This window comes from Sorex fumeus, unplaced genomic scaffold (assembly GCF_029834395.1).
Source record: "Sorex fumeus unplaced genomic scaffold, SorFum_2.1 ptg000039l, whole genome shotgun sequence".
Classification (NCBI taxonomy): Eukaryota; Metazoa; Chordata; class Mammalia; order Eulipotyphla; family Soricidae; genus Sorex; species Sorex fumeus.
Genome location: NW_026606096.1, coordinates 25884227 through 25900020, shown reverse-complemented (window position 1 = coordinate 25900020; position 15794 = coordinate 25884227). Strand labels below are relative to the sequence as shown.

The 15794-nt window shown below is 41.2% G+C and overlaps 1 protein-coding gene across 1 annotated transcript in view; it reads right to left on the bottom strand.

Moving 5' to 3' along the window:
• DCHS2 (dachsous cadherin-related 2) overlaps positions 1-15794 on the bottom strand; it is a 263354-nt gene that overhangs the window by 110201 nt on the left and 137359 nt on the right. The window contains exon 3 of the mRNA XM_056119027.1: positions 2054-2285. Coding sequence (XP_055975002.1) covers positions 2054-2285 — 232 coding nt within the window. The remainder of the gene's footprint in view (positions 1-2053; positions 2286-15794) is intronic.

The window sequence follows — 15794 nt, the reverse complement described above, 5'->3', positions numbered from 1 at the left end:
AGCTCCTTGATGAAACAGGAGACCGTTCTGCTGAGTGAAATAAAGCAGTAATCGGACCAATTCTACACCATTCCCCTTACATAAGATCAAGGGGAATCCCGGTGATAAAACCTGAGTGTAAAGGTTGTTCACAGAGGCAAGAGGGAAAGGGCAATTGGAAAGCTGCTGGTCCAGCAATAGCAATTTCAGTTAAGCAGAATAATCTCCTCTGAAGAGCAGCTGGACAGTATTGTCCAGTGAACAACCCTGTATTTTACATTTACCCACTCGTTAAAAATGCAGATTTCAGGATAAGTGTCCTTATCATGACAAAACTACTTTGACCTCTTTTGTAGACCACAACACCCAAAAGGAGAGAGAGAACAAAAGGAAATACCCTGCCACAGAGGCAGGGTGGGATGGGAGGCATGGGTGTGGGAGGGATACTGGGATCCATGGTGGTGGAAAATGGGCACTGGTGGAGGGATGGGTATTTGATCATTGTATAATCGAAACCCAAACACAACAATTTGTAAATTTACAACTGTACCTCATGGTGTTTCACTAATAAAAAAAAAAAAAGGGAAAAAAAAACTACTTTGATTGGGGTCACACCTGGCAGCACTGCAGGTCACCTGAAGGAAATCTGGTGATGCTCAGAGAGGCATGCAGTCCCAAGGATCAAACTCAGGACCTCACACATGTTACACATATACTTTATTTGTTTTGTGGGGGAGAGGCGTTTGGGCAGCACCCAGCTATCCTGGGGACCATATGGGATGCTGGAGATCAAACCCAGGTTGGCTGTGTGCAAGGCAAATGCCCAACACACTGTGCCATTGCTCTGACCCTTACAGGCATGTACCCGAGCCATATCCTGGCTACCTAGAATTAATTTTGAAAGGGAAGGAATGTAAAAGAAACCTGTACAGCCTCACTTTGGAAGCATGGTATGTCTAATATCTCAATTCATGACAGTGTAACGCTGTAATGTTTTTTTTGTTGTTGTTGTTGTTGTTTTGTTTTTGTTTTTGTTTTTTGTTTGTTTTTTTGCTTTTTGAGCCACACCCTGCAATGCACAGTGGTTAATCCTGGCTCTACACTTAGGAGTTACCTCTGGCAGTACTCAGGGAACCATATGGGATGCTGGGTATCGAACCCGGGTCGGCTGCTTGTAAGGCAAACACCCTACCCACTGTGCTATTGCTCCAGCCCCTGTAAAGTTTTGAAAATTTTGATTTTCCTGTAATCAAGCATTCTAGGCATTATTTGATAAGCGGCCAATGGGAAGCCTAGGAGTAGCCACCTTACTATTGATTATTTCTAAAAGACTCTTTGCTCACTGGACATCTTGGGCCTCATATTAGAAAATGAAAATAGAGGTTAAACATCAATTATCAAATGAGGAAGCAAAGACTCAAAAAGAACAGGAAAGTAGAAGAAAGTGCCAAGCACTAGATGTTCCTAGAGTGTTCTTTTTTTTTTTTCTTTTTGGGTCACATCCATGGATGCTCAGGGGTTACTCCTGGCTCTGCACTCAGAAATTATTCCTGGCAGTGTTCGGAGGCACCAGATGAAATGCCTGGAATCAAACCCGGGTCGGCCACGTGCAAGGCAGGCAAATGCCCAACCTGCTGTACTATTTCTCCAGTCCCCTATAATGTTCTTTGCATGGATGTTAAGTATTAACTGAAATCATGCACGCCATCCCATGAGAACATGACCATTTATAAGGAAGGAAATGAACATTTGCAAATGAATACTATTGGGCCGCTGTTTATCCTAATTTACTCACTCAAAGTGCTCAGAAATACCTTGCCACATAGGGAGAATGGTACTACTTTTAAGGTAAGGAGACTTAAGAACGAAACAATTTCTAAAACCAGCAGGCAGCAGAGCTGGGCCTCAGCTCCAGTCCTCACCTAACTCCAAAGCCTGGACACTTTCCAGTGTTCCCTGCTGCCCTCTGCGAGGCAAAGTAAGTCCCAGTCTCCCCTAGCTAAGAAAAAATCACCTCTGTTCTGCTCTGCGGCAGCCGCTGCTAATTGCAGCGAACTGTTCTGAGATTACTTACCTGTGGTGGAGTCGATGGTAAAAAGGGACGAGAGGTCTCCAGGAATGAGCTCATAAGTCACTGTCCCATAGATCCCAGAGTCCCTGTCAGTGGCAAAGACATTGATGATCTCAGTGCCAGGCTGGGTCTGGCCACTGATGCTGGTCCCGTAGGTTGCTGGGTTAAACACAGGTTCATTGTCATTCACATCCTCCACCTCCACACGCACAAAGGCCTGGGCACTCAGACCTCCCTGTTGAATGAATGAGAAGCCATTAGAAATGGATTCATCTCTCCTGATCAGCATAATGCAGAAATATTGAACCAGATCCCAGAATCGACTTTGAAAACAACAAATATATTTATATTCCTTTTACTTTTAACCTTGAGATCTGTTTCCGTGGAGTGGTGTACTGATTCTTGAATCTGAATGAGCTCCTATTAAAAGGGGGAGGAATTCTTATGAGATATTGATTTCAGAATTGAGGTCAAAGTTATTCAAGGAACATTGTCCTGATGGTCAAAGAGAAGGGGGGAAATCACTTTTTCTTCTAGGGTGATTTTCTTCTAGGGGTAATGGAGAACTGGCAGGGAATGCAATATTAGGAACATTCATCAGAAACTTCACCAAGAAAGTGTCATTTAAATCAAGACTGTTCTACAAAAGAGAGCAAGAAAGACTTCAGTTACCTGGAGAAAAAGCTTGTCAAAGAGCAAAAAGAGTATGAACAAAGATCCTGAAGTAGAACCAGGTCAGGGAGGGCTCTGGGAACACCCAAAGGGTAAGAGTTGTGGCCCACTAGAAGAGGTGTGTGAGTGTGTGTGTGTGTGTGTGTGTGTGTGTGTGTGCGCGCGCGCACACACATGCACGCTTTTCTTTTTTTTTTTTTTAAAGAACTGTGATTTACAATGCTATTGATAGATGAGTTTTAGGCATATAACATTCAGCACCAATCCCAACACTAATGTCAACTTCTATCTATCCACCAGTGTTCCCAGATACGGTCCATAGAGTCAATAGGCAGGCCAGACTACCAGGCTATAGTGGCTAGGGCACTTGCCTTGGATGTGGCCGACCTGGGTTTAATTCCCAGCACTACATGTGGTTCCCCAAGTTACCAGGAGTGATCTACTGAGTGCAGAGGCAAAAGTAGACCCTGAGCACAGCAGGTACGGGCCCAAGAATCAGAGAGAGGGAGGGAGGAAGGGAGGGCAGGAAGGAGGAAGGGAGGGGGAGAGAGAGACAGAGACAGAGAGCAGTAGGTTGCTTTGACTTCAGCTCCTGATGCTCTGGCTGTTCGGAACCCAATGAAGGATGTGGGGCAGGGGGTGACAGTACAGAGAGGGGGCTATTTGCCACCATGCCATCAGGAGTGTCTGTAGCAATTCAGGTGCTGAGCCTAAATACTGGGGGCCAGACTAATTTTGGAATTCTAAACAACCCCCACCCCTGTACCATCTAGAAAGGTAACACACGAGTGCATAGAGAAGTGGGGAGTGCACCCCAGAACGTCCACTTTATGTTGCTTCTTTCCAGACCCAGAGATGGGGAGAGAATTCAACAGAAGAAAATAATCCTCCACTATTTCTAGTTTTCTAGTTTTCTCAACGACACATGTGTTCCCACTTTGCCGCACCATTTTCCATTGCTCTTTGGTACATTTTGATCCTTTCATCTCTGACAAAAATCCTTGGGAAGTCACAACAGCCTGGGTTTTCTCACTCACTTATCCTCCCCCTGCCCACTTTTCACAAAGATTTTTTCTGTTGTGGTAGGAAGGCAGAGAGGAAAGGGAAGGATGATGACGTCTAACTCTTGTTCCCAGTGAAAGCAGGTTTGGCCGGAGTCAGGGCACAGGCCAGCTGCTGGGCACAAGCTGCGGGACGCAAGGACAAGGAAGAGAATGGCGTTCAGCAGGAAGCTCACTGGGGAATTCGGGAAGGACTCTGAAGTCTCATGTACTCCAGGCCTGGGGGCAGGCTAAAATAAATCTGTCACTGTCACTGTCCTCCCATTGTTCATCGATTTGCTTGAGTGGGCCCAGTAACGTCTCCATTGTGAAACTTCCTGTTACTGTGTTTGGCATATCGAATCGTCACGGGTAGCTTGCCAGGCTTTGCTGTGCAGATGAGATACTCTCGGTAGCTTGCTGGGTTCTCTGAAAGGGGCGGAGGAATCGAACCCGTGTCGGCTGGGCCCAGCACATGTAAGGCAAATGCCCTACCGTTTTGCGATCACTCCATAAATAAATAAATAAATAAATAAATACATACATACATACATACATCTTTAGAAATAGTTTGGTTTCTGGGGCTGCAAAGATAGTATAGCAGGTGAGGTGCTTGCCTTGCACACATTTAGCCTGGGTTTGAGCCCCTGCAGTCCATAGGGTCACCTGAGCAGTGCCAGGGGTGATTCCTGAGTGCAGAGCCAAGAGTAAACCCAGAGCATCACTGGGTGTGGCTCAAAAACTAAAAAAAAATAAAATAAATTAAAATAAAAAAATTAAAAAGTGTGATTTTTTCCCTATGTTCTGAGATTGAAGAAAGACCCAGGGCCAGCCAGTTACCCAGCAGAACAGGAGAAATGAGGGGTCTCCAGAACGGCTGGCAGCGCCAGCATCCTTCCAGCACCCACAGTTCTTCAGAGTGCAGGAGTTAATCAGAATGTCCCAAGGCAGAGTGGAGCAGGAGGACACTGAAGACTGCTTTTTTTTTTCTTTTTGCCTAATTATTGGCCAATTATTGGCTAAGCAAACTGGAGGATGTGATGCTGCTTGGGCCCTGCAGTGCCCAGGGATCTCCAGCGCTGCGCCTGCCTATGCGCAGAGAACCACGTGATGCTCAGGAGTTCAAACTGGAGTCCACCGCATGGAAGGCTGTACTGGCTCCCTGGCTCCCAAATTGATCTAACGCAGGAAGAATACACTGCACGCTACGGGACAGAGGCTGATTTGTTCCTCGGACGGCCTTTCCCCTTCCTTTCTGATTGCGCCTCAATCTCAAGAAGTCACTTACATGGAGCAGAGGCTGGGAAAGCAGATGGTGAGAAAACAAGGAGAGTGTAAAGAGCGCCATCCCCTGGAGACGCAGTGATACTGTGATCAATTTCCCAGACTGTCTTTGAGGATCCTAAATTAAGTGATGTTACCAAATACTACACAATGATAGATGGGAAAGTGAAAGGGTTAGGGTGCAGAGCAGGGTTAGGAAACACTTCAGTCACAGTCTTAGCAGTATTGCAAATCACAGTATCTCACTAAGAAGTAAGATGGGGGGATTGGGGGGTCGGAGGGATACTGGGACCTGTGGTGGTGGAAAATGGGCACTGGTGGAGAGAAGGGTATTTGATCATTGTAAATTGAAATCCAAGCACAAAAATTTGTTAGTCTACAACTGTAACTAATGGTGTTTCACTAATAAAAATTTTAAAAAATAAATAAAATAAAATATTCACATTTTTTAAAAAATTAAAAAATGAAATTGAAAAGGCATAGAAAAAAAGTAAGTCAGTTTTTAAAGGAGAACCTAGAGAGATAGTACAGCAGATAAGGTAATTGCCTTGCAAACGGACAACCTGGATTCAATCCCCAACACCCCCATGCTTCCCTGAGCATCCCCTGAAGTGATCCCTGAGCACGGCGCCATGAGTAAGCACCACTGGGCATGGCCCAAAACAAAATTCAATAAGACTCAATAAATAAATGCTTTTGTAACAAATATCCTCCAGAAATTTAATAACAACTACAAAGGTAAACAAACAAACAAATAAACAACCCAGTCTCTGTCACAGTGTATGAGGGATAAGCATTCATATTGGTAGGGGATCCTAGGAGGGAGTAATTAGTCAAAACCCTTTTGATTAAACGTATGATAAAATCATTTCTCTCATAAGAAAGCTGGGCAAAAATTTAACCAAGCAGTTTTCTTCACAAGAACTCCCCACAGTACCTTCCCCATGCACACTTCTAGAAGGCATGAGCTGGAAGTGCACCACACTCTTATCTGACTACAGAGCCCTCTTCAGAGGGAGCATCTTGGAAGAGAAGCATTCCACACAGCAGAGCATGGGGAATGTTAATCTAAGGATTGTTTCTCCACTTCTCATAGTCATTATGTCTCAGACTTCTGTCTCCAAATTTCTATGACACGCTCAAGGAAAGACTGAGACAGAGCAAGCCAGATAGGCTGTTTCCAAATTCCTAGTCCTGATAGGCTGTGATAATAATTGTTTGTTATTTTGTTTTGAATTAATTTGCACAGCAACAGATAACTTACATAACTCCTCAGTTTCATGCAGGAATATTTTTAACTCTTTCTTACCCTTTTCCTTTCCATCAAAAGCCATGGCTCCTTTTAATATCATCTTGAATCACTTAATTTTGTTAATTATTGGTTAGATACTCTAATATGAAATCAATCCCCTTTAATATTTGCTATGAAAGGTGAGAGTCATTTGGGAAAGTTCCAGATTGGATAGCATTTGGTATTAGAGCCTGGAAGTTGTCTTGGGCAATGTTCTGATATGGAAAATTTTCTGCTGTCATGTGTACTTGTGTACTTTGTCCTTTGCCCACTTTCCATTCTTCTTGTTTGTGCTTTATAGAACTTCTAAGTTGTAGACTATTAATATCTACCCTTCGTGTCTCAGTTCCTGTGGGCTGTGGTTTCTTTGTCAATGTAGTCTAACCTACAGTTTGTGATTCAGTGAGCAAAGGTGATGGGAAAACTAAAGTCCAGGCAGGAAATGGTGAGCTGTGATAGCACCAAAGGTAAGAGAAGCCACATTCAAAGAATAATTTCTGGTTCCCTGAGAAGTTGAAGAAAACGAAAATAAATAAGTAGTCCCAGAATGTGGTACTACAAAAATTACATTCCTAAAAGCAGTTTTATTAGAGCTGTTTGGGAAAAAAAGATCAAAGGAAGATTGAAAATGAGAAACAGAAACAACAATTTCAAGTCGATTTGCTGTGAAAAGATGGAAAAAGAGGAATAAAATGCTTTTCCTAAAAGGTATATGGAATCCAAAGAAGACTTTCATTTAAGACAGAAATTATTATTATTATACCTTTCAGGCCTGTAAAATACACACAACAGAATTTGAGAAAATCATAATGGAAGGAATAACCTTCTAAAAGCTGGTATGGATGGAACCCTAGTCAGTCTAGAGAGATTATGATGTCAACAGAATATCTTGACGAGGATGATAGTGAGAAAAGAAAGATAAAAATGTTTACCAAAATACAGCACCAAAAAGATTTCAGAGACAGTGCAATCACTGGAATGAGAAAGTCAAGGCACTGAATGGTTAGGACGCCAGATAATTTCATAAACAGGTAGTGAGGTGTCCAAGACAGATCAGGGAGGAGAGCTAGAGCTAATATAGTGTGAAGATCCTAAGTGTAAAGCCACTGGGAAAGAGTGTCCACAGTATGACAATCTGAATTTATAAGCAAACTGTGGTTTTTTTCTGTCTGTTTAATTTTTAAAAGCTATTATAGTTGAGACAATATGGCTACAATAGTGCTAAAGCTTAAAATATTGGTGTAGAATGTGGTTTCCTTTGTCTACTGGAGGTGGTTTACTTTACCCCACCACCACCAATTGCCCATGACCCTGCACCACAGTCCCTGTGTCACTTTTGGTCTATCTTCACTATCCCACTGTTTGATCACTAGTTTCCTAGCCCAAGGCCAGGATTTGTAATTACTCAATACTAGTTTTTGATGAAGAAAGGCATAGAAATGATTTGGATGCTGTAGAGGATGACGAAGAAAGCGCCCACCTCCACACCTCTTCATTGATGTGTGATGAACAGAATAGGGGCTTCTCTGTAAAACAACTGGAGAGGAATTGGTGTCCTGAGGGGCAGCCTGTTTTAATCAGGGAGCAAAGATGAAGGAGCAGTTAGTTAGACACCAGCTTGAGTTAATAAGAAAGTTTGCTAAATGGTGAGCCTTGAGTTCCAGAGGGCATGATAGAAGAGTTTAGAAGGGAAGACAGGGTGGAGAAAAGATTCATTTAAATTAAAGGATGAATGAGAAGGATAGGGATAAGATAAGTAACTTTGAGGCTTAAATTTCTGGAGATAAAGATGAGATACAGAAGTATCTGAAAACATTTTGGGTTAATTCTGGTAGTACATTGAAGAAAGCAACAGATTTGAGATATGGCACAGAAATTTTTGCTATAAAAGTGGGTAACCTGACAATGGATACTTCCTGAAACTGGGATGGAGAGTTGATCAATGAACTATAAAATAGAAATAACACACATGGAAAAATGAGGTAAGATATAATCTATTAAAATTAAAATGAGTGTGTCCTAAATTTCAGTTATATAAAGGCATTAAGTTCCTAGATCAAGAGAATCTGGTAATTATGCTAAACAATAATATGTTATATGCTTGAAATTTGCAAAGAGTGATATAATCTCCCCACTCACTATGTGATGTGATGAATATGTTCATTAGTTTGATTATGGTCATCATTTACCAATACATCCATACGCACATTAAGCACCACACTGTAGACGTTGGACACATACAACTTTTATTTTCAATTACACACATATCTTCTCAATTCAATAAAATTGAGAGAAGATTAAAAAAAAAAGTAAGGGTATCTTACAAACTCAACAAGTTTGCTTCCAGAGATTTATCTGCATTGCACACAAACTGTGTAGCCTCAATAGCCAACTTTTATCATGAATATATATAATGGCAAAGGCTAAGTCAATTTATTTTCTATATTGCTCATTTGACACAATCCTCCCCTAAGCCTGGAATGGTGAGATAGAGCTGAAATGGCTTTATCTCAGACACATATTTCAGTTTTGGAACTCAACCTGTCACAAAAAATAGAGATAGAATGTTAATAAACATATATATTGGAAAAGATTCATTTGGTGGAAATAAAGAAAATAGGAAATTAGATATAAGCATAATAAAATTAAATTATGGAGTTTTATTGTGAAAAACCACTCAATTTCCAATGTAATCCAATTATTTGTTTCCATTATACAATTTTATAGCATCCTCACGGTTTCTATGTATGAGATAAATAACATCAGCAGTAGCAGCAAAAACAGATTATTTCAGTAAGTAATACCAGTAGAATTGGAGAAGTCATTGAGCTAAAAATATACTGACAGTCATCACAAGGATAAATAGAGCATCCCCCAAAGAAGCCCAGAACATCTAGCCATTTTATAAGAAAAATTCACCTATTGACAGAGAAAAATCTCTTAGTCACCACCAGCAAATGAGTTCACAGCAATTTTCTTCCACAGAGCTTTCATGACATACATTAGAAAGAGAAAATGTCAGAGGTAAAAGCCATTGATGGTCAATGCCATTATATCAAGCTGAAGGTCTTCTCTCAAGGTGCAGTTCATTGTTTCAAATAAATCCATTATGGCCTAGAATCCAGCACCTCAATCCTAAATAACCTAATCTGAGTCCATTTATTTTTCAGATTCAGCCTCAGTTTTAGAGCACAGTTTACAGAGTCATTATCAACAATGTTCCCTTTTAGAGCACAGTTTACAGAGTCATTATCAACAATGTTCCCTTCATCTTTGGCAATCTCTCTCATGAAGACCAAACACTCCTAGTATATAATGCGCAAAATAATTGTGAAAGAAAAGAATGCATGCTTCATAATATAGAAGTGCACATTTATCAAGAAGGAATGTATGAAGGTTATGCAGACGGCAGAATAAATCATGACATAATATCTGCCTACAGTTTTTTCTCTTGTCCCTCCTCCTCCTAACCTAACTCTTATTCCCTTTCCACCCCACCCCAGTGGGCTGACATACCTCTTCTCTTGGTACCTTTGAATTGAAAAAACTGCTTTTGCAATTGAAGTTGTCTTCTTACCAATAACTAAATAACAAAACCTGTATAAACCAGTCTGAGTACAAAGCACCAACAACTCTATTAAAAGCATATCATGCCACATAGTTGTTGTAAGTACCACATTATGTTAATGTGATCAATGATCATGAGGCACTTTCTAAGGATCTTTATGATTGGAACCCTCTATTGAAAGTAACAGATACTACTGTTGCAACAAAATTCCAGTCAAGGTCAAAACTGTTGGTCCATATCCGGGGTCTTTTGAAAATATTACAATAAGCTTGTGAGAGCAAAATGATTAAGCATACAATTAATAAGGTGGAATCATCTGCTTGTGTAGGTTAGCGTATGGAATTTCTATGACAGTAAAATTTCAATTTGCATAATATAGGGTTACATATAGGATGAGCTGCTGCCTTTTTTCCTCCCCAAAGAATGATTAAACCTATTACTATGTAAAATATTTTATTTAAAATATTATAAATGGTTCAGAGTGAAAGTACAGCTGGTAAGGCACGAGCCTCGAATACAAATGACACAGGTTTGCTCCCCAGCACCCCTGAGGTCCCCCAAGTCCCACTAGGAGTGATCTCTGAATGCAGGAGTAAGCCCTGAGTACCAACATTGAGGACCACAGTCAAGAAGTAAATAAGTAAAAAAAATTGTGAAATCCAAACATGATAAACAAATTTTTAATGAAACATATTCTTAAAAAATACAATAAAACCCCGACAGGGTGCAAAGCGGCTTCTGTCTGGCCAGGGCTGGGATAAGGCTGAGATTCCCAAACTAAAGGTTGAAGACCTGACCATCAAGTATTTATGGAAAGGATATCCCAATTTTGGTTTGGTTTAATTTGGTTTGGTTTGGCTTGGTTGCCACACCCAGCAGTGCACAGGGTCTATTACTGGCTCTGTGCTCAATATCATTCTTCTCAGTACTTCGGGGACCACGTGCAGTGCTGGGATTCAACCAGGGTTAGAAGTAGATGATGCAACCTTTTTGGCTCCTGTGCTATTTCTCCATTCCTGATGGACGTTCCTGTTTCGAGGAAACTAAACTATGGGGTACTTCCCTGGAGGGTTTCCTTTCTGTGAAACAAGGAGAGTTTACCAAAGAATGCATAGATTCATCATATACAGTACCATCTTAGTTCATAGCTCTTACACTTAGCTCAGGCTGTTCTATCAAAATACCATAAAGCAGGGGGAATATTAAGAACAGAAATTTCTCACAGTTCTGAAAATGCAAGATCAAGGTGCTGACATGGTCAGTTTCAAGTCCTGTTCAGGACTGTTTATCGCAGATGCGATGCTGTGGCCTCACATGCAGAAGGGAAGGAGCAATCGAGCACATTGGGGGCTTCCCTATAAGGGCACTGTCACTGTCACTATCCTCCCGTTGTTCATCGATTTGCTCGAGCAGGCCCAGTAAGGTCTCCATTGTGAGACTTGTTGTTACTGTTTTTGGCATATCGAATACGTCACAGGTAGCTTGCCAGGCTTTGCCGTGTGGGCTAGATACTCTCAGTAGCTTGCTGGGCTCTCCGAGAGGGGCAGAGGAATCGAACCCCTCCGCCGGGCTGGCTGCGTGCAAGGCAAATGCCCTCCTGCTGTGCTATCGCTCCTACTCCCACTAATGAGAGTCCATCATCATGACTTCATTGCTTTCCAAGGATCCCTTCATAATACTATCACTTGGGTATCAGAACATTAGCATATGAATCTGGGTTTTGGGAAACCACAAATATCCTTCCCAAAGTAGTCATTAACCTGGGGATTATCTTTTCTTTAAAAAATATGCCTACCATCTGTTGGTAATCATGTACTTAATAATCTTGGAAATAAAATCATTTGTCTGGGGGAAATGCATCCCTTCGTTCAGTGGAGAAAGCTTTGTGAGGGCAGGATGGTGTGGATAAAGCACCTGAATACAAAGGCTGCTAAGTGGAAGGAAAAGAAAGTGTTTCAGTGTTTTTTTAGTAGGTTTAATGTGAAAATGGAAAGATTAATAATAAATATATAAGTATTGTAGCGATAGCACAGCGGTAGGGCGTTTGCCTTGCACGCAGCCAACATGGCCGACCCGAGTTCGATTCCTCCACCCCCCTTGAAGAGCCTGGCAAGCTACCAAGAGTATCTCGCCCGCACGGCAGAGCCTGGGAAGCTCCCCGTGACGTATTCGATATGCCAAACACAGTAACAACAAAGTCTCCAATGGAGATGTTACTGGGCCCGCTCGAGCAAATCAATATAACTATTGTATTTTATGTTTATTGAGGTGATAATGCTTAACTTTGAGGTTTGAATAAAAACATACAGATGACCCATAAACATGGAAAGGTGTTCATTATCAGTCAGTATCAGGCAAACAAAAGAAAACGACAATTAAGTATCACTTCACACTGTGAGAATGGCATGTATTTTTTTTTAAAAAAATCCTGAAAACAACAAATATTGGTGGGTATGTGATGATAAAGTGGGACTGTCACCTGGTCCAGCCTCTATGGCATACAACATGGAGATTTCTCAAAAAAAATAAATAAATAGGAATGGAGCTTCCATATGACTCAGCTATCCCACTTCTAAGTAGAGATTCATGCATACTATGTTCACTGCACTCTTAGTACATTGCCCAAGATGTGGAAGCAACCCAAATGTACAACAACAGAAGAACAGATAAAGAAATAGTAGAAGATATGCACAATGGAATACCACAAAGTCACTAGGAAAACTGAAGACGTGTAGTTTGCAGTAATTTGGGTAGAAGTGGAGAGTAACATGCCAAGTGAAATAAGCCAGAAGCAGAAGGACAAATAAATGATGATCGCACTCATCTGTGTTAGAGATTAAAAAATTATGACTACGTAATATATTGATCAATAATAAACCTCAATGACTGGAGCACAGACCCGAGAGTGCTAGTTAAGAGGAAGGGAATGAGCGGGATGACTAAGCTATCAGGAAATAGCACAGGATCCTAAGCGGAAGGGCTCTAGCACATGGGTGTAACAGTAACAGTGTGCTCTAAAACCAGAACAATCAATTAGCAAGTGATGAGGGTAGGTGCAGAGGGAAGGAACACTGGACCAGAGTGGACAGAGGGATAGAGGAGAAAGTCATGGACACCAGGGTGGCAGGTCTGGACAGTTTCTTTGTGCACCAATACCAGAAATGTGAACAGTATTCTAACCCTATGCCCTAAACTATAATAGAATACATATAAATAAATCTGTGGGACTGGAGCAATAGTACAGCAGGTAGGGCATTTTCCTTGCATGCGGCTAACCCGGGTTCAATTCCCAGCATCCCATATGGTCCCCTGAGCACCACCAGGAATAATTCTTGAGTTCCAAACCAGGAGTAACCCCTGTGCATAGCTGGATGTGACCCAAAATGCAAATAAATAAATAAATAAATCTGTTACATTTGCCAGCTTAAGTTTGGAGGGAAAAAGTTTAAGGTGGACATATTGTAGCACTGTAGCACTATTCTCCTGTTTTTTCATTGATTTGCTCGAGTGGGCCCAGTAACATCTCCATTGTGAGACTTCTTGTTTGGCATATCCAATACTTCATGAGTACCTTACCAGGCTTTGCCGTTCAGGCGAGATACTCTCCGTAGCTTGCTGGGCTCTTCAAGAGGGGCGGAGGAATCGAACTCGGGTCAGCTGGGTTGGCTGCATGCAAGGCAAACTCCCTACCTGCTGTGCTATGTGATATCTGTCTATACTGCACATCTAGCTCCTAGCTACCACCGTACAACTGACCCACTATACCTGTTGCACTGCTGGGGGGTGGGGCCCCTGGAATGATGGAGTTACCAGGGTCACCTCCCAGGGATGGGGGCCTCCAGGACCACACGGGCCGTACTACACTTACTTATTTGGGGAGGCCTTTTCCTCCAGTAACCACCATTTTACTGCCAGAATATAAGAGTTTTTAGTGATTTAGTTTTGCTCCTTTGTTTCAGTATCTTTATTTTCTCCTTACAAGTTAAAATTTATGCTATTTGCTATTCTCTGTCTAAATTAGTTCACTTAGCATAATTCCCTACAGTTAGAACAACCATAATGTAGGAAAAAACCCAAAAAACCAAGGGTTAGTAAAAACATAAGAAAAGAAAACACTTGGACTTTTGGTGGGAACTGGCAGAGCTGCTCTGGAAACAGCATGGGGATTTCAAAAACTAATAACAAAAACTAGACCTTTGCTGATGATTATGATGTACTTAGACAGATGTTAAGGTGTGAAGTTGTATGTCTAAGACTTACACAGTGCTGGAAACAATGGGGGTTGAGTACAAAAAGGGAGGCAGGGGACGTAAATGTATGATCAACTATTGTATTTGAGGGTATTAAAAGATTTTTTTTTTTTTTGCTTTTTGGCTCACACCCAGTGATGCTCAGGGGTTACTCCTGGCTCTGCACTCAGGAATTACTCCTGGTGGCGGTGCTCGGGGGACCATATGGGATGCTGGGAATTGAACCCGGGTCGGCCGTGTGCAAGGCAAACACCCTACCCATTGTGCTATTGCTCCAGCCCCTTTCTCTTCTTTTTATTCATCTGCCAATGCTTCTCACAAAGCAACTTTTAGAGGTTAAAAAATTGGCATCAAAACAAAATCAGGATGTCCAGAAATAAATACACATATATTCACATTATGGCAATGGTAATATGACAATATAGTGAAATAAGAATAATCAGTTCAATAAATGTTTCTAGGCAAACTAAATGGAACCTCAGAACATTAGTGGAGGGACGTTGACACTGGTGGTGGATATGGTGCTATTGTAATATTCTAAGTCTAAAACTCAACTATGAATAACTCTGTAAATCAGAGTGTTTTATGTTTTTTTAATTTTTATTAGTGAGACATCATGAGGTACAGTTTTAGACTTACAAATTTTTGTGCCTGGGTTTCAATTATACAATGATCAAATACCCATCCCTCCATCAGTGCCCATTTCCCACCACCACAGATCCCAGTATCCCTCCCAACCCCCATCCCCCCATCCCAACCTGCCTCTGTGGCAGGGCATTCCCTTTTGTTCTCTCTCTCTTATTGGGTGTTGTGGTTTGCAAAAGAGGCAATGGGTGACAATCATGTTTGGTCTAAAGTCTACTTTCAGCATGCTTCTCCCATCCTGGGAGGATCCTCCCAACACCCTTTATTTGGTGCTCCCTTCTCTATCTGAGCTCCCTTTTCCCCTAGCATGAATCACAGTGTTTTAATTTTAAAAATTAAAATTAAAAAATAGTATTTACAATAAAACAATCAAGTTTTTGGAAGAAAACAGAAGTTAACATCTTCATTTTCCTACAGTAAGCATTCTTCAGAAAGGACACAGAGTACAAAGGGACACAAATTAATGGACTCCATTGGCTGACATAAAGAACTTCTATTAGATACTCAAAGAATATCATCAAGTAAACAGGCAAGTCACAGAATTAAAAATATAATTAAATATATACAACAGAGGGTTGGCATATTAAAACGTAAAGAAAGTAAATTAATCGTCAATACAATAGAAAAAAGGTATATGATAGACACTTCACAAGTTGTACAAATATCTAATAAACATGTAATTAAGTTATCAGTGCATTAGTCATCAAGGAGATATAAAGCAGCCTCCATGTGATATATATTACAGAGCTACCATAATTGTTACTATTAAGAAGCTATTAAAATATCGTCTACTGGGGAGGATATGAAGCATGCGAAATACCCATTTTGGCAGAAGTATAAATTGGCACGACAATTTGGAAAAGTTCAGTTTTCTATTCCTAAATGTATTCTCAGTAGAAATACTCACATTTTTTCACCAAATTGCCTATTTTTAAATGTTAGGCTGGAGCAATAGCACAGCGGGTAGGGCGCTTGCCTTGCAAGCAGCCAATAT